Genomic DNA, 18521 nt, shown 5'->3' on the forward strand with positions numbered 1-18521 from the left:
AGTCATGTAATGATAGGTGAGTAGGTATGGGCCCATGTCTGCATCTGTGTGGGGGAATGAGAAAGAAGGCAAAGAGAGCCATTTTCCCAGGAGGGAGAGGTCAAAGATTCAGGTTATTGATCTTCTAGCATCATATATTAGCTGAGAAAAATATTATCAGAATTTTCAGATACAGAGTATCTGAATGTAGCATTGTTCAATGGGTTTAAAACTTTAGTTAACATTTTTATATGTAAAAATAGATGCTTAAACACCATATTTATGTGGTATTTTACTTGAACTAATATCCAGAAAGCCAGATATAGATGCTTAGATACCTGTCAGGGTGTGATATGTGTGCCTTTTATGGCATAATTAGGAAACTGTTTGAAATTGTAAAGTCTTAAAATTACCAAAAAAAGTATAAAGTCATTTGGTTTATTCAGCTCATGTTATGTTTTATCACTTTATGCATCAAATAGGAAACTGCTACTGATACTGTCAATTATATTAAGAAAACACAACTGGAAAATTCAGCCTTTAAAAATCAGTATCGATAAAACCAAGTTACCACCCTTTCCCTTAGCTCTAATAACCCAGTGTATCATTTCTCTAATTTTCTTCATTTAACTGTGTTATAAACTGTGTAGACAGCCATGCTTTGCCCCTCATCTATCACGAAAGCCTAACAAAGGTGCCATAGTTCAAAGCTCTGGAGATACAGAGTTAATGTTTAAAACAACATGTAACTGGATAAAGTGGCTATCTGGAGCAAATATTTAAGAAGAATAAAAGCCATCACAGTAAATGGTCTCCCCCACCTCTCTCTCTCTAGTGTGCATTCTAAATTAAATTACATTCTAGAGTAATTGCTGCCTGGGCCACAAGTTTTCAGGTCTTGCTTGTTATTTGCTATTTATTGTTTTATGATTCTGCAAAGTGACCAGGTGTGCATAGGCCAATCATTTTACTGGTGACGATGTACTAGGACTAAGAGGGGAGTCTTTGCTTTTGAAAAAAAAAAAAAAGAGAGAGAGAGAGAAAAAAAAAAAATCTAAATGTAGGGAGACCAGGCTGCGCCTGAGAGAAAAGTGCAGCATCTAGAGTCAAAACCCAGAATTTCCTATTCTGGCCCTGCCACTCACTAGCTGGTAATCCCTTCAACCTCCCTGGGCCTTGGAGAATAACAGTGAGCGCCTCTCTGCCTATCTTTGAGGCTGTTTCTGAGAATCAAATGAAATGATGTTGAAAGAACTTTGGTGAGCTATAATCTACATATTGTTGTATTCATAAAATGAAAACACCTTTAAGAAGATTCTAACCTCTTTCTGTTTCATGAACCTGATTTTGCAGGAATTCCAGAAATCTGGGACCTGTGAAGCAAAAGCTATTTCTAGCTCTGATCTCTAATGACCATAGCTAATGTTTGCAGATAGTTCTTTACCAAATTTTCACAACCTGAACAAGCATTGCATTTCTCTCTGCCAATACCTCCTCCCAGTTCTTTAGGTTCAGTTCTGCTAAGGACGTCATATTCATGCTTCATGGACAAATAAAAGATCTTACATTTGGCTCTAAGAGTGTGGTTTACATGTTAAGAGCTAATGGCAAATGGTACCTATCACTAGCATCTACAAATTACAGTAAACTTAGATTAGTAGTCTCATAAAACCAGGGAGGACTCAGTTGTTTCCATTTTTAAAATAGTCTAAGTTAAAGGTTTTTATTTCCGAGTAGCATTTTAAAGTCTTCCCAGATTTTAATGCTATTGGAATCAAATACTCGATTTAGAAAAGAAACATGAGACGCTCTAGGGAGATCTGTTTTTAAGTTATTGTTCCCTGGAACTGTTTGCTCATATTATGGTTGGCCTTGAGGAATCTCTATATAAATAGCAGATATCTATTATTACAGATGAAATTTCTAATGAGAGACACTAGCAAACTTCCTGAAAGTGTAATCTGTGCTCGCTGCTTGTACTTCCTCGCCATATTACTGAAAATGGTGAGAGCTGTCCTGCCTGTCTTTTGAGTTTTGTTTTGTTTTTCCTGCAGATCAAGTGAAATGATGATGAAGAACTTTGGGAAATGATAATGCACATATTGATTGTATTTGTAAAGCCAAAACACCTCCATGCCCATGAATGATCTTCATTGGGCTTGTCACAGTGATTAGTTTCTTGTTCTCATAATTCTGGCAATTGATTATAAATGCTGCTTCCTTAAAACTCATGGCAATGATTTTGGTTCTCTTCCATGTCTATCCATACAACTAGACATAAGCATTTAGATAGCTGTTATTGTGTGTGTGTGTGTGTGTGTGTGTGTGTGTGTATCTTGTGTTGACAGTTAGGACCCTATTTTGAAAGTACCCTACCTCTCTGCCTCCTCTTCTTTTTCCCTTTGGCATTCCATTCTCCCGGATTCCTATAAAATGTAGACATTCCCCAAATTTCTTCACTTAATTTTATTGTCTCCTTTCTTAGTTCTTTTTACTTCCTCCATTCAACATGCATTTATTGTACCACTGGGAACATAAGAATGAATAGAACTTGCTGTGGGTCATTTAGCAAGCTCTTGCCTTTGAGGAACTTAAAATTGAATGTAGAGACAGATAATCAGCAATGAAAAGCACATAAGATATTTACTAATTGTGACACACAAGTAGTGAAGAACACAAACATGATTTAGACAAAAAATAAAGAGGAATGGCCAAGAGAGGGAAAACCTCACTCTAGGAAGATGACATTTTAAACTAAGATCAGATCATGTAGGGCCAATCCGGTTATGTATTCAGTACAAGCAATGGGCAGGGGGTGGGGGGTGTGGATATAGGCAACTAGTGAAACAATATGACTTATGATATTAAAGATTTATCTGATTTCTGCATACAAAATAGATTAGAGAATTACAGAATTATAGAAGCAGAGAGACTCATTAGTAGGCTGTCATCATTGAGAAGAAACCCAAGACTTGAACTGTTTCCTGTATAGATGACTCCCAAATCCATGTTTTAAGTCCAGCTCTGTTTTGTTTTTGATTGCTAGACCAGTGTTTCTTAAAATGTGGCATCATTAAGAACAGCATATAGAGCTTTTAATAAAAGCAGCAGCATCGGCACCATCTTGTTATTTATCCTTCATCTAAATTTATTCTTTATCGGTGCTTGTTAGAAATATAAATTCATGTGCTCCATCCCAACCTAGGAAGTTGAAAACTCTAGGGACTTAGCCTAGGAAACTGCCTTTAACAAGTGATTCCAGTGCATGGAAAATTTTGAGTACCACTAATCTAGGCCAATTGTTCTTGAAAATTAGTGACATCCGAATTATCTGGAGTATTTGCTAAACCACACTTTGCTAGGCCACACCAAGTTTCTTCAGCTGGTTGGAGGTTGGGAGAAGAATGTCAAGAAATTGTATTTATAGGAAATTCCCAGGTGATACCAACACTGCTAGTTCAGCATCCACATTTTGGGAATCTCCAACTTCTTAAGGGACACGTCCATCTACTGTCCCGCCAATACTTTAAAACCCAACTTGTGCAGACACAGATTAATTCATGTGCCACATCGCTGACAAGCTTCCTCTCCTGTGTTTCCTAATTGTCACCAGCGTTGTTATTATGCCACGTCTGTAACTCCATTCTTTCTCTCTTGCCCCCTACCTCTAACCAATTTCCAAGTCCTAAAGCTCATGATTCTACAATTTTCTTGCCCATTTGTTCATTTTATTTTATCACCACCTAGTTCAGATTCTGTTGTCTCATATGTATAACTGTTAAAATCACCTCTCCTAATTCTCCCAACAATCAATGAATGAATCATTAATCTCTAGGAACAGATACCACAAAGGTTTTCCAAGTGATCTTATAAATATTAAACTGTGAGAATTATTTCTAAGTTTTCCATTTTCAAATCACAACCACCTAGAATACTGTTTTAAACTAGTAAAGACAAGAGCTTATCCCCAGAGATTCTAATTTGAAGGGTATCAGTGGGGACCCAAACATCATTTTTTAAAAGCCCTACGTGTGAGCTGAGAACCACTGTAATATATGGAAACATCAAAGCAAAGAAAGAGACTCATCAGTTAATTGAATGTAGGGAGTAAAGAAGAGGTCTAGAAGACTCTGAATAAGGTCACGATATTAGGTGCCAGGTGACGGGTAAGGCACAGAGGCAGGGAATTCAAGAATAACTGGTTTTAAAGGTAAGAGGATGTCTGCTTCTAGACTTACTTCATGTAAAGTGCCAGCAGAACATCCAAATGAGAATGTCAGTAAAGTCATTGGAATGGAAGTCTGGAGCTTAAAAAAATATGTTCTAGAAAATAATGATTGGGAAGTAGTTTACAAAGAGGTGATGGTTGGAGGTGCTGAATAAAGAGAGAGGATCTGCTTTGGTTAAAATAACCAGCACTACATACTAAAAATGCAGATTCCCAAATCTATCTCCCAGGGATTCTGATTCTCTAGATTGGGTTTGGGAGCTGGAGAGCTGGGAAGTTTAGACTCCAGAGGTGAGGACACTAAAATTTTGAGCACCAATAGACAGGGAGAAAAAAAACAATATGAGGATGAAACTTCAGGAACTACATTTGGAAGATGAAAACTAAGAGAGGGCAAGTAAGGAAGAAAGAAAGAAGACCAGTCATAGTGATGGGGGTGTCATTGTGGTAAGGGTGTAGACTGTACTGGATCTGGTAGGCATTGCAGGAGTTTAAACAAAAAGCAATGGATTCTTATAGTCAGTGACACCTCCAGTGATATAGCTATCATGTGCTTGTATTTTTCCTGTTTAGGTTGGTCACTCTTGCCCAGACCAACCTACTTTTAACCAAAATGATGGTTTAAGATCCAAGTTTTGAAGATGAAATGCTATGCTTGAACTAAACTCTCCTGTGTGAACTTTTCTATATAAATGTGAGCAAACAACTTCTCTTAGGCATACTTTGCCATCTGTAAAAAAGGAAATAATAATGTTTGCTTAATATGATTGTGATAATAATTAAATAGCACTATGTATATAAAGTACTTAACATTGTACCTAACACTTACAAGTTGTTTAATAAATGGTAGCTACTATTTATGTGCTCCCAAAGCACTGTACATGGCTTATTGAACATGTTAAAAGAAATTTCTGCATCTAAATTTGATATAGAATAAAGAAGAAATATTATTCAGCTGTTTCTAATCTGGTTATGTAATGACTAACCATCTTGGAATAGTTATGCTAGACACAAAGAAACTGCAGCACTATGGTCAGCTGTCTTTGGAGACAAAGTCACGATTCTTGACCTAAGGAGTCTATCATCTGATCAGATAAATACACAGTAAAGGGTAGAAAAAGAACCTCTGCAGGAAGCGTGGTATAGAATATATCTTATAGGAACACTTACTGTGGACTAAGGTGATTAAAGGAAAACTCACAAATGAGCTGAAATTGAACTTCATTTGTCTATAGTTAAGAAATCACAGGTCTTTGTTCCCACTACAGGATCTCCCAGGTATCCTAAAAAAAGTTCACTTATTCAGTTCAGTGGTCATAGCCCTCCACAATTCTTAGCCTTTGAACCTTGAAATTCAAATATTCTCATCCTAACTAATAACAGAAGCAAAATGCTGAGTTCATGAATATATAGCTTAAGAAAGAAAGTTTAGGGGCTGAATTTACCCAATTGCAGATGATTAACTTATTTAAGTGGGAGGAGTAAATTCCAGTTTTTGAAAATCACAAATTATCAAGGCTTACCAGGAAAAACATTTGCTCTCCAGGGGAAGACAAACAGCTGAAGGGATGTCATGATCCTTATAACTTAGGCTACCCTCATTTGTCTTTTATTTTTTAAAATTTTTTTATCTTTAATATTTTTTTAGTCAATCGATTTTTATTTTATTTATTTATATGCAGTGCTGAGAATCGAACCTGGGGCCTCATACATGCTAAGCAAGCACTCTACCACTGAGCCACAACGCCAGCCCAACTCATTTGTCTTTTGAAAGTCAGTAATTATAGTATCATCATAATTTTCATTAACTTTTAGAACAATATTTGTTTCAAAATGAGAATATTTTGACACTCGTAAGGAATAAAAGATTTTGCAGAAATTTCACATATAAATGATAGTTTAGCAGCAATTATTCGGGTGAATTATAAACTCAGAAAAGTGAAAAATTCTGAAATTGTAACAGCTACCAAAATCAGTACTGGAAAATCACAAAGGAAAATTGTACCAGAAAACTAGAAATAGACAAGAATCATCCAGATCACCAGAATGAAATAAAAAGGTGGGAGGGAGCATAATATTTAAGCCTGATGTCAGCCCTCATCCAATTTCTATAAAAAGTTAATTTGGCATTTATAGATTGTGTATCTTCTAGGTCTCATGTATTTTGTAAAAGTCAGAAAATAAAGCAGTAATTTCCAGGAGCCAGTATGAATTTTCTAAGGTGTCTGCAATGCCTTCCTTTTAAATCATAAGCATTATCTTATTTAAGTTTAGTCTGCTCTGATTGAGTAGCAATACTACTATTGCACACCTTCTATGCTTTATAAGAAAAACTCAGACTGTGTTTAAATGAAATCAGGAAAGACACAATGTTTTCCACTTTACATAAAATTTTTCTGTACTTTGATGTTCTCATCTATAAAATGTGGACAATAATAACCCCAGTTTAAAGTACGGAAAAGTGCTTTTTTTTTTTTTTTTTTGTAGTTGTACACAATAACTTTATTTTATTTATTCATTTTTATGTGGTGCCGAGGATCGAACCCAGGGCCTTGCATGTGCAAGGTGAGCGCTCTACAATAAGGGAAGTGAGGCCCAGGGAAGTTAAATGGTTTGTGTAGTCTCACAGCAAGTTAATGGTGAAAAGAAAGAAAGCCAAAAAGGAAAAGGAAAAAAATAACTAAATTAGAAATTAAGAAGTTCATGTAGGAATCAACCCAGGAGGCCCTCTTACTTAGCTTTGAAAATGATACTTACCTGAAGGGGCCCATGTTGAACAGTGATTCCCTGCTCGGGAATTTCCCAAAAGCCCTAAATGGAGAGCAGAGTCAAATGCCCCCTTCCATCCTCAGAACTCACCTTTCATAATATACACACTTCTTCCTCTCTCTCCAGGCCCATGTCAGGGAGGAAAAATTAGACCTCCATTTTAAAAACTGAAATATATATATATATATACACATACTTTAACAATTCAAAGAAACTTGTAAATTCATGTTTAATTGGTTGTTACAGTACCAAAACATCTATTTATGTAATTTATTGGAAGAGGAATTATGTCAACTGTCTTTTGTAATGTAATGATTTTTTTTTTTCTCTTTTTATGTCAGTTAAGTCAGTAAAACTAACAATGCTGGGACAAAATGAGTCTCTCATGTGAAACAGTATCTTTCAGGATAAAAACATTTAAAATATCATAAAATATGCACAAATTTTCTTATTAAATATTATTGTAGAAATGAAGATAACAAAAGAGATATTTCCATGAAATAATAATTTTAGAAACAGAATATTAAAAAAGAAAAACTCTCAGCCAAATAGTATGTGGGGTCTCTAGGATTAAAAAGCATTTACTCGGAGATCCGTTAGTCAAATCATCACAGAAGGGAAAGATTTGTGTGTGGTTCTTATTATCTATGTACTAGGTACACATTTGAAAGTGTGGAGCTTTTTTACTTATAAAGTTGTATGTATTTCAGGGTTTTTTTTTAAATCTTTATTTTATTTACTTATTTACTTATTTTTATGTGGTGCTGAGGCTCGAACCCAGTGCCTTGTGCATGCTAGGCAAGTGCTCTATCGCTGAACCACAAAACCAACCCCAGTATTTCAGTTTTAAAAGTTCTAAAACCACTTCAGATGGTGAAGAAATGAAAGGAATTATTTCCTTCCATTGTTATTTTTATCCATGAAACAGTCTGCCACCAGCCCAGCAAACAGTTAGTAGCATATCAATTATTTTATTTATTTATTTATTTATTTATTTATTTATTTATTTATTTATTTATTTATTTTGCTTTAGGACAGATAACAGGGTCAGTGGTCCCACAGATTTATTCTGAATACACACTCAGAGACAGTTAAAGTCCTACCCAGGAAAAAAAAAAAAAACTTGTGGAATTTCAAAAAATGTAACAAAGGAATATTTGCCTAAACAACAATTTAAACTAACTTAAATGAATGTGTAAAAAGTTTTCATTTTTCTCCTTTTCATTTCCAAAGCCAATGTCTCAAAAACCATCATGTTACACAATGACACTATAGTGGCAGTAAGAATCAAGAAGTGGGCTGGGGATATAGCTCAGGTGGTAGAGTGCTTGCCTTGCATGCACAAAGCCCTGGGCTCAATCCCCAGCACCACAGGGAAAGGGAAAAAAAAATAGAGAAGCATCTATTGGAAGTCTATGTTCTGGAATTCAAAACTGTACTGCTGAAGACATGACCATGAACAGGATAGTTAGAATATTTTGACTGATATAACAGTTACTAATCCGTTTAGTATGATTAGCAAAGCTATCTTTTAACTAATTCTAGTCTGTTTTAATTCAGTAAACAACTCTGCTGTGTCCTACACAGTGCATCCCCCGAGGTATTACATATGCTACTTTGGACATCTAATCAAATGCATGTGGGTTGTGCCTAATATGCTCATAAGTATAGAATGTTGCTCCTTTGGTTTGTTTTGATTTTGACTGCATACATTCCACCTTGAACCAAGTGATGAATCAGGTCAGATTTTTCTTCTATACCAAATTCTGACACTTCTCATGACCTCTACCACTGCTGCCCTACACCAAGATCTCTTGTCTGAATACTCTAGTTACTTGGTCATATGTTTCCACTCTTGTCCTCATAGTCTAGTCTTCCCTTTAAAGGGTTCCATCAGAAGGGCATTTGCAAAACAGATCTCATTGCTTTCCGGCTTGAAGTCCTTGTTGGGGTCCCCAAAGCCTTGCATGGAGTGGCCCTGGACACCTCTCTGACCTTCCCTCCTGCCATCCTCCTCCTTGGCTATCCACAGCAGCCATGCTAGCCTCCTTACAGGTTCCAGACAACACCAGGCACACTCCACCTCAAGGTTTTTGTTCTACTGTTCTCTTCATATCCACCCGAGTGGCTCAGACTTCTGTGGAAATAAACTCTTAGCAGAGGTGTTTCCCATCTTGCTTGAAATGACCGCAATCATCAATTCCTAAACCTTTGCCTTCTTATTCTTTTTTCTTTTCTTTCTTTCTTTTTTTAATCACTGACCCCTAAGCAGTGGTAGCACAGAGCAGACCCTCCAGAAATGCATGTAGCATATAGAAAGAGAGCATGAACAAATGATTAAATACATTTCTTCACAACTTAGAGTGTCTGTTAGGAAACAGCAGCATGCACTGCCTGTGACAGTCCAGGTGTGTCAACTGCCAGCTAACAGTGCACAGATGAAAGGAACATAAAGCAAAGACAGTGAATGCTGAAGATTGGAGCAGCTTTGCAAACATGATTCCTTGAGGCCAGTATCTAGGCAGGTGTGATACAGCCTTGCCAGTTCAGTAATCCTTCAGTCATCAACTTGTTTGCAGAAGATAACAGGAACCCATACTGATTCAGCTATTCATCCAAAACAGACTGCAGGGCTACGGGGCAATTTGGTTTCACAAAGTCATCCAGGGGCCCAGGTGACTGGCGAATTTTTTGTTGTTCTTTTGCCTTCCATGAAATGATCTCCACACGCTGAGGCTGTCTCACCAGTATCACATCTGCAAGAAAGGGGGAATAAAGGATACTGGAGGAAAATGGCTTCCTTTTAAGGAGGTGACACAGAAACTTCACATAGTGCTTTTGATCAGACTCAAACTTAGTTAAGTAACCATGTTCTAGTGCAATCTATATTGAAACTAAGAATCTAGCTGGGTGGCCATGTACTCAGCTAAAACACTGGGAACAGAAAATTATTCTAGAAGAAGAGGAAGAAGGACATTGGGGGATAGTGATTAGTTGAGTGCTATGAGGCAATCTACTGTGTTTCAGATGCTGTTCAAGGCCCTATAATAGATACAAAGACAATCCCTGTGTTTTATGTGTTACAAGACAGCCACATACCATAACACAAGGTAGACTTTAAAATCCATAATCCAGGCACAAAGCACTACCAAAGGTGTTCAAAGTCAAGGGATTGGAATCCTCAGAAATGAGGTTGTTTTGAGGGATGGGAAGGAGCACATTTTGGATGGAGCAAAGAGCTACATGGGAAAGAGTGGAGTTCTAAGAAGAGCAAATCTCAAGATCTGATTCAGCTCTAGCATAAAGGGAGTTGTGGAGAAAGAAGCTGAGGACTTCTTTCCATTTCTTTTATTCTGTCATGGAAATGGCTAAAGGGTTTTTGAATGGGGTAGCAGTAAGATCAGATTGGGCCATGTAAAGACCATCCGTGAATATAGAGTGAGTGGGAGTAGGGAGAGACAGAACAGGGATAGAACTGATAGAAGGTCAGCGTGTTTTCTTATAAGACAACTTTGTAGGAAATAAAAAATAAATAAATAAAACACCACTGAAATCACCTTGGTCAGTATTAAGCTGAATGATGAGTTATTAACATATATTTATTGAATGCCTGCCGTGGTTAGACTAGTAGCTCTCCGACGATCTGACCATGGACAGGAAGAAGCAAATTTCTTCCCCACAATCCATTCTCACAAATATATTTGGAAACAAAAGTTGTAGAAAACAATACTTCTGACAAGGTATTCTCTTTTGACATAGAGGAGACTCTATGTTTTTATTCTTAATCCTAGACTGAGCCCCTAAATTTTTTGTTTGAAAAAAATTCTTTACATACCATGAGCAGGGGAGGAGGAATACAGTATAAGAGCTCTCTAAACCTTCTAAGAGATTATCTCTGTTAAGGGAAGGAAAACCAGGCACAAACACAAATAACCACAAGAAGATAGGGGAGCTGTGGAGGGACCTAAGAAGCCATCTTACATTTCATGTAATTAAGAAGAAAATGAAGTGCAGAAATAACTTTGTGCGTTAATAACTTAACGCACAAAGTAACAGTGCTGAAGATACAAGATAGGCAGAACTTCTCAGAGAGATCTAAGTCCTTCCTTATGTTATTGATTTTTTTAAAAAATCAGGATTACATAATCATGGTAGATACAATGTTAGTTTAATTTGAATTGAGCAATTAATGCTTTTAATACTAATGCTATGTAGAGGTTCTACTCATGAGATAATTAAAGCATTTATTTAAATTTTCACTTATGGTCAGTCTTTTATCAGTGGCTGTAGAGAGGATGGCTTACGTCAGTCAAGTCAGTGAATCTTGGCAACTGAATTATCTATGCTTTGAAGATAATATCAAAAGTATATGGGAGGCTGAGGCAGGAGAATCATAAGTTCAAGGTCCATTTGATCAACTTAATGAGACCCTGTCTCAAAATAAAAAATAAAGGAAGAGCTGGGGGTGTAGTTCAGTGGTATAGCACCCTGGATTCAGTCTCTAGTACTGGGAAAGAAAGAAAGTAAGTGAGAGCAAGAGAGAGAAAGAAACAAAGAAAGAATGAATGAATGAATGAATTTTTTTTTAAGTATACATTTGAGGCCTTTAGGCCCTTCATAAAAAAGCACTAGTCAAATGGACCAACTCTACCCTTATCCCCATCCCCCATTTTCATCATAAAAGCCTGGGGTGTCTTGATTTTCATTTCTAACCACCATCCTAGGATGTTATCCATTCCTTAAAAGATTTTGTGCTCCTCTGAGTCACATGGTTGTTCTCTGTTTTGTGGGACAATCTAACATCCCAGGATATGACTCTGAGATGTTGAGTAAGTACTGAACCAGATGTTTGAGCTACATGCCTTATTGAACTTTTTGTGTATTTTCCTACCTGGACTGTTTTCCACTTAGAAAAGTATTATAATGCAAGCTTTTAAAATGTTATCAGTGAATGGCAAAACTTTCCATTAAATAAACCCACTTTAATGTGTTAATGTCTTCCATTCTAAACTCTTTGTTATAATTTTGTAAGGCATTGCTCAATTAAAACATGTTAAATTAAATTAATTTCTGGAGGTTTAGAAAAAAAATTGATTGTGAGGGTATGCATTCATATTTTACAAGCTTAATAAGAAAGTTGGGTATTATGTGGTATAATTGCAACTGAAATAGTCTTATGTTTGACTATTTTATTTGCCATTATAAAGAATAGTAAAAATTATGTGATGGTCATATTTTAACATTATAAGTTTTTGCAAATTATTATATGATAATAACTTTGGTTTGAAATTTTTAAAGGAAAGATACATACAAATATATGTATACACATGCATACTGTAAGCTATTAAATGATTTATTGTAAAATAGATAATGTATTACATTTTTTTCCTTAGGTCCTTCTGCCAATATTTGGATTTAAAATTTATAGAAATTTCTTACCATATATAAAAAAAACAAGGTTCTTTACAGTTGTTTTGGCATTTGTGGTTTGAACATAGCTGTACTGCATTTTTTAACAACTAAATGAATTCCACATGAAGAGAGCTCTGCTCACTCTATTTCCTCTCCATTGAAACCCACAGACGTCTTGCCGGAAACGCTCTGACATACATTCCCAAGGGAGCATTCGCTGGCCTTTACAGTCTTAAAGTTCTGTAAGTAAACCAAGTATTAATGGATGTATTTCTGATTATAGTGTCAAATGGCTGCTGATTAACTTGTAAAGACTGACTCCCTCTAATAGGCTACCAGGATGCTTGAGAGAATTCATTTAAAGTCAACTCTTCCTTCACTAGTGCCATAGAACTATACTGCATTTGGCTAAATTTGTGTGTGAAAAATAAAACTTGCATCTCTCTTTCTAACTTTAATATCTCAAATTATTTGCTGCTAAGTAAGTACCTTATCAAGTCAAGCTTTTAAATGAATATTTATCTTTCCCTCTGTTTTATAAAGTTGGGAATGTGACTCATATGATCTTGAATAAATTGCTATGATGCTGACATAAGATCGCAGCTTCAAACCAATTTGAAGCTTGTTTCCTTATGATGCTCTGAATAAGAACCCACTAAAAACTACCAAGTTTGTGTTTTACTTGTGAGTGGATATGTGAAATCCTAGTGCATAGCAAATGTAGGCATTGTTTAATTAAGAAATCTTAATTCATTGAGAATTATAAATGTAGTTTTCTTATTAATGTCCAACTTCCCAATTGGTTTCCTAAGGGAAAAAATGATATTTTTGAATACTTTTTTCTTCTAGTACCTATTCCTTACATTTCTTTCAGTTTTTTTTCTGTGTAGCAACACCTACAAAGAAAAAATCAATAGTGCAAACTGAAAGTCATTCTAGGAAAAATTTCATCTCAGAAAAAAATCCTGATTTTATTTTTTCTTTCTTTGAGATTAAAGTTTTTGCCTCTTAAAAAGCATTATGTCTGCTTACTGAAAATTGCATTTCAGTTGCCTGAAGTATGAAGGTTTACAAAAGTACTTTAATTCAATTTAATATTTTGTTAAAAATTAAATTCAATAGTAGAACTATTAGTTGGTCTGCTTAGGTGACGTGGTTTGCTTTCCTTTCTCAGTTTAGATCATTTTTTTGCTATTAAGAAGAAATATTTTTAAGTTGTCATATTGCCAAACGTTAATGCTAATCCATCTCATAATATGATTCTGAATTGTAGCATTAGGACCAATGCACTTATATCTCCAGGAATCCAGCAAAATATTTGAAACCATTCAAAATACATATTGAAAACCGAGTTTAGATAAGACAATTAAAGTGATTTTTTAACAAAATTTATAGTGTGTGTATGAGCTAGTTTATGTGTATGTGTGAGTATATCTCCAGCCATCATAGTTATATTGGAAATATGAATATATTATATGAATGCATATGATTATGTAAACTATTTTAATTACATAGAAATATCACTTAAAATTCTTCTCATGTTTGAATTATTCAAGTATGATTTTTTCCATCATAACATTATAAAATTTTCTAGTTATGCCATCATAGATTTCTAATTGTACCATATCTCCATTGACTATTTCCCACAATACACAAAAGGTATGTGATTATGGAGACATGATCTGTCTTGGTCACTAGTATATCCCCAGCTTCTACAGCAGAACCTGACTCATAGCAGACCCTCAATAAATTTTTATGAAATTAGTGATTCGTACCCATGATACAAAGAGAACAAGAAAGCTCCAGACTTGTCAATATTCTCTTAATTTTGTATGATACTAATCCAGTGCTATGTGTTTATTAATGGAATAGCTATTGTACATGAAAACAAAAAGATGTTCTTTCATATATGAAACAGGGATCCACCTGCAAACAGGCTTTGTTTACCCAGAGTGCTTATGCACATACTTTTTTGCTCCCTATGGTGCATTTGCCTGAACACCCCAGAGAACATTGGCTTAGTCTGATTGAGAAATAAAAAACACAGATACTATGGTTTGGATATGGTTTGAGTTTGTCCTCTAAACATTCATGTGCTGGATGCTGGATCCTTGTGTGGTGGTGTTAAGGTAGCAGAACCTTTAAAAGGTGGGGGCCTAAAAAAAAAAAAAAAAAAAAAAAAAAAAGGTGAGGCCTGGTGAATGGTCTTTGCTTCATTAGGAGTGCCATTCTCAGAGGGATTGATGTAGTTCTCACCAGGACCCTATTTAGTTCCCAGGATAGCCACTTAAAAACAAAAAAGGCAAGCCCAGCCTTCCTGAAGCTCTCTTGCTTCCTGTCTCACCATGTGATTGCTCTGACACCTACTCCTGCCATTATGATGCCATCCTTCCCTAGGCCCTCAGCAGAGGCTGAAGAGATACCACCAATCTTGAATCTTATGGAGAAAAGACATAGGTACAATTTGGGAGAAATCCAGAATGGCTACTCTGATCTTTGTTGATAAGGAAAATGGAGAACCATGTGCCCTTGTGGCTCCTGAGGATGGGCTGAAGCAGGGACCTGGACCTGTCAAAACCTTAGTTGGGAGATCTCAGGGTTCAACATCACATGGTGGCAAGATGCTTGATGCTCCACCAGCCTTACCTAAAACTGCCTGAAAGGCTGTGGGAACTGTCAACAGAGCTACAGAAAAGAGAGTAAAGACCAATGGACCCCTCAAACAAAACCAATGTTCTCTTCCAAAAAGATGACCAAAAAGACTGCTAAAGCAAAGAGCTCTTGTCCTGCCTCCAATGACACCTATCCAGAACTAGAAGACTTTCTTTCCCTTCAATCTTTTAGAGTTTGAGAATTTTGACACCAGAAGAGCACCAGACTGCACACCTCCCCAGGAGAGGACTTGAAAAACTATTGCAGCTGGGTCCCCTTCACCTATGAAGAAACCACCATGAACACGGCACTGTGGCAGTCCCCTTCAAGCATTCTGTCAATCCTTGAAGTGGAATTGCCATCTGTTTGCTATAACATTAATTCCCACCCACGTCCAGCGCAAGCAGTGGAAATGGGGTTCCCTTCGGTGGAATGGTTTGGCTGAGAAATAAAAGCTAAGAGAAATAATATGGAGAAGAAAACCACCGAACACAGAAAGTAGTTTCAAAAGCGGGGACAAGACGGGCAAGCTGGCAAGCTGATCAGACAGATGAAGCTTCTGGACAAAATGGAGCCTGTGCCTGCTTTACTTATATCAAACATCAAAGAGATTCTATAGAATGTTCTTTTCCAAAAAAAGGTTAAAGCTGGGCTGTTCAGTTACCAATGGGTTACACCCATCTCCAGAGCTAAAATGAGGAACCTTCCTACCAGAGCAGAGGGAAAGGTCACGTGCATTGGGCAATCTACTGCCATGGGAGAGCCACAGAAAGTTCCCAATGCCAGGCCTCCCTCCCTGGCTTCCATGCCCAAAGAAGATCCTCGTGTATTTCTCAGATGGTGTCCCACAATGAATATTTAAATTTCTTAGAGCTTTCTAGTTTGTGTATGTTAGTTTTAATAAAGCATTTGTTTAACAAAAAAAGAAAAAAGAAAAAAGAAAAGACCTAAATAAACCTCTGTCCTTTATAAATTTCCCAGCTTTGAATATTTATATAGCAACAACAACAAAAAAAGGTTCTCTCACAAGCCAACCAGTTAAATGTGCCTTTTCACCAAAAAAAAAAAAAAAAAGGAAGGAAGAAAGAAGTATGGTATGAAGATCCTCCTTTTATCCACTTCTAATTAATCAAGGTTTCCTGTCCTCTATACAGTCAGGGGGTCAGCAAAGGCAGGTAGTGGGATACTCAAAGTAGCATTCAACAAATTATTACTGGAAACACAAAGATCAATAAATATGGTTGATGCCCTTGAAGAGCTTGTAGTCTAGAGACAGATTGTACAATCAAGCTAGTGGGACCAAGACAAACAAATCATTGCTGATTCTTGGGGAAAGTGTATCTGAAGATGTGTGCAAAGCTGGACACAGATTACACACCTGTAATCCCAGCAGCGTGGTAGGCTGAAACAGAAGGGTTTTGAGTTCAAAGTCAGCCTTAGAACAGTGAGTTACTAAGCAACTCAGCGAGACCCTGCTCTAAATAAAATACAAAATAGGCCTGGGGATGTGGCTCAGTAGCTGAGTGCCCCTGAGTTCAATTCCCAGTATAAAAAAAAAAATGGGTGCAAGCCCCAGGGAACTTTGTGGTTCATTTAATCCAGGCCAGTGGTTCAGACTTGACTTCCTGGGAGAAGATTTTCCAGAGAGTTCACCCAGGAGCTGAATTTTGTAACATGACCTTGGAATGAGCCTCCTAAATAAAGTGACCAACTAAGGGGACAATATGTTCAGAGACAGAGGCACAGAGTCAAGACATGGCATGGGGAGTAACTCCAATACAGTTAGTACTCCAGCATTCAGGAGGAGATAAATGATGGAAAGCATTTGGAGAAAGCTTGGAAAGATAGAAAGAATTCTTGTTGCAGGAATCCCACATGTCATGTATAAATGGATAATCCAAGGAAAAGATGTAAGGAAGGAAATGGCATTTTCAGACTTTATAATTTAGCTAGACCATTATCCATGTCAAGGGGAACAAGATCTTTTCTTTACATTGCCCCTTAATGACTAACATTCAATGAGTGAGCTCAAACTGTTAAATATTTTGAAACTATTTTGGCATATAGAGCAATGGTTCTTAAATATGGTGATTGTGGCAGTTACCTCATGTTTAAGAAATCTGTGGGGGCATCTTTGGTTTATGATTGACATGTAGTAAACTATACAGCAATATATCACATAACCCAATGTAGAGAGAATTCTCCCACATCCTATTTGATTTCTGACTGCCCCAACACACCAAATATAAATCAATAATACTTGAATTCATGATTGTACTGAAAGATTTTACAAGAAGTTCTGCATACACCTAATAATTTGTACAGGAAATTTAGATGGAATAAATATATTCTCTCAAAATCATTGAATAACTGAGTTGTTACCTCTTGACTATTCCTGTATTGTAGGACTTCTAATCACATATTCATTTTAAAATAGTGTTGGTACAATAGAATTACCTCAAAAGCCAAAAAACAAATCAGAAATATAAGAAAATGTGAAACTCCTTTGAAATAATTATTAAATTAGCAGAGAAGCAAGACACAGGGATCTCATCTCATTGGATTTAATTAAACAAGTTGCTTTGTCAATATTTCATATTACTTTAAGATATCAGGGGTACAACCACATGAAATTTATGTTGTGACAATGATATAATTATTTATTTAATTGGTGGTGACCTGTTGCTTTTGTTTTTGGCTGCGGGGGGGGAGGGGGGTTGTTAACCGGGGATTGAACTCAGGGGCACTCGGCCACTGAGCCACATCCTCAGCCCTATTTTGTATTTTATTTAGAGACAGGGTCTCACTCAGTTGCTTAGCACTTTGCTTTTGCTAAGGCTGTCTTTGAACTAGAATTCCTCCTGCCTCAGCCTCCCAAGCCACTGAGATTAAAAGGTGTGAGCCACCGCACATGGCAACCTGTTGCTTTTCAAATATTACTCTTCCACTACTTACCCGGTCTACCATCCAGCTTCTATGAAGGCAGTTTTGTGACTGTTTATTTTTCCAGATCAACCTCGATTTCCCATTTCAGGTGGAGGAATGTGCTCTCCCTGTCCTTTTGAAGTACTGGCAAATGAATGCTTGCCTCAGCATGTTATCAACTCTCAGACAGGATAAATGTTCTCTGTGGTATTTCAACACTGTCTTGTCCTAATAGGAAAGTATTTTGACAATACTCTTATCTATAAGAAACACTCAATTGTGAGACTGTCCTTCCCTGTTTGTGTCACTTCTTCATGTTCTGTACTCCAACCTGTGTAATTTGCCTCGTCATGTTCTCTTTATTTCAATAAAGGTTATTTTCTTCTTTCGCTTATAATATTTGAGAATGGTCGTTATTATATATCTTAAATAGTTTTTATTCTGGTTTCCCTTTAGATGTCTACTACATGTTCCTTTTCTTGCACAGAATGGCTTCTGATCATGTTATTTTGCTCACACGGACCTTATTCATTAAAAGTAGAAGCAAGCATCTGAC

At 36.6% G+C, this 18521-nt stretch overlaps 1 protein-coding gene and 1 pseudogene across 3 annotated transcripts in view; both read left to right on the forward strand.

Annotated features, from left to right (window-relative positions):
• The window catches only part of Lgr5 (leucine rich repeat containing G protein-coupled receptor 5), a 122008-nt gene that overhangs the window by 57221 nt on the left and 46266 nt on the right, over positions 1-18521 (forward strand). For all 3 annotated transcript variants that reach the window (XM_076853113.1, XM_076853114.1, XM_076853115.1), the window contains exon 3: positions 12559-12630. In XM_076853113.1, the coding sequence (XP_076709228.1) occupies positions 12559-12630 (72 nt within the window). The remainder of the gene's footprint in view (positions 1-12558; positions 12631-18521) is intronic.
• On the forward strand, positions 14869-15485 carry LOC143397362 (securin pseudogene; annotated as a pseudogene).

The sequence above is a fragment of the Callospermophilus lateralis genome, chromosome 4, assembly GCF_048772815.1.
Source record: "Callospermophilus lateralis isolate mCalLat2 chromosome 4, mCalLat2.hap1, whole genome shotgun sequence".
NCBI classification, from domain to species: domain Eukaryota; kingdom Metazoa; phylum Chordata; class Mammalia; order Rodentia; family Sciuridae; genus Callospermophilus; species Callospermophilus lateralis.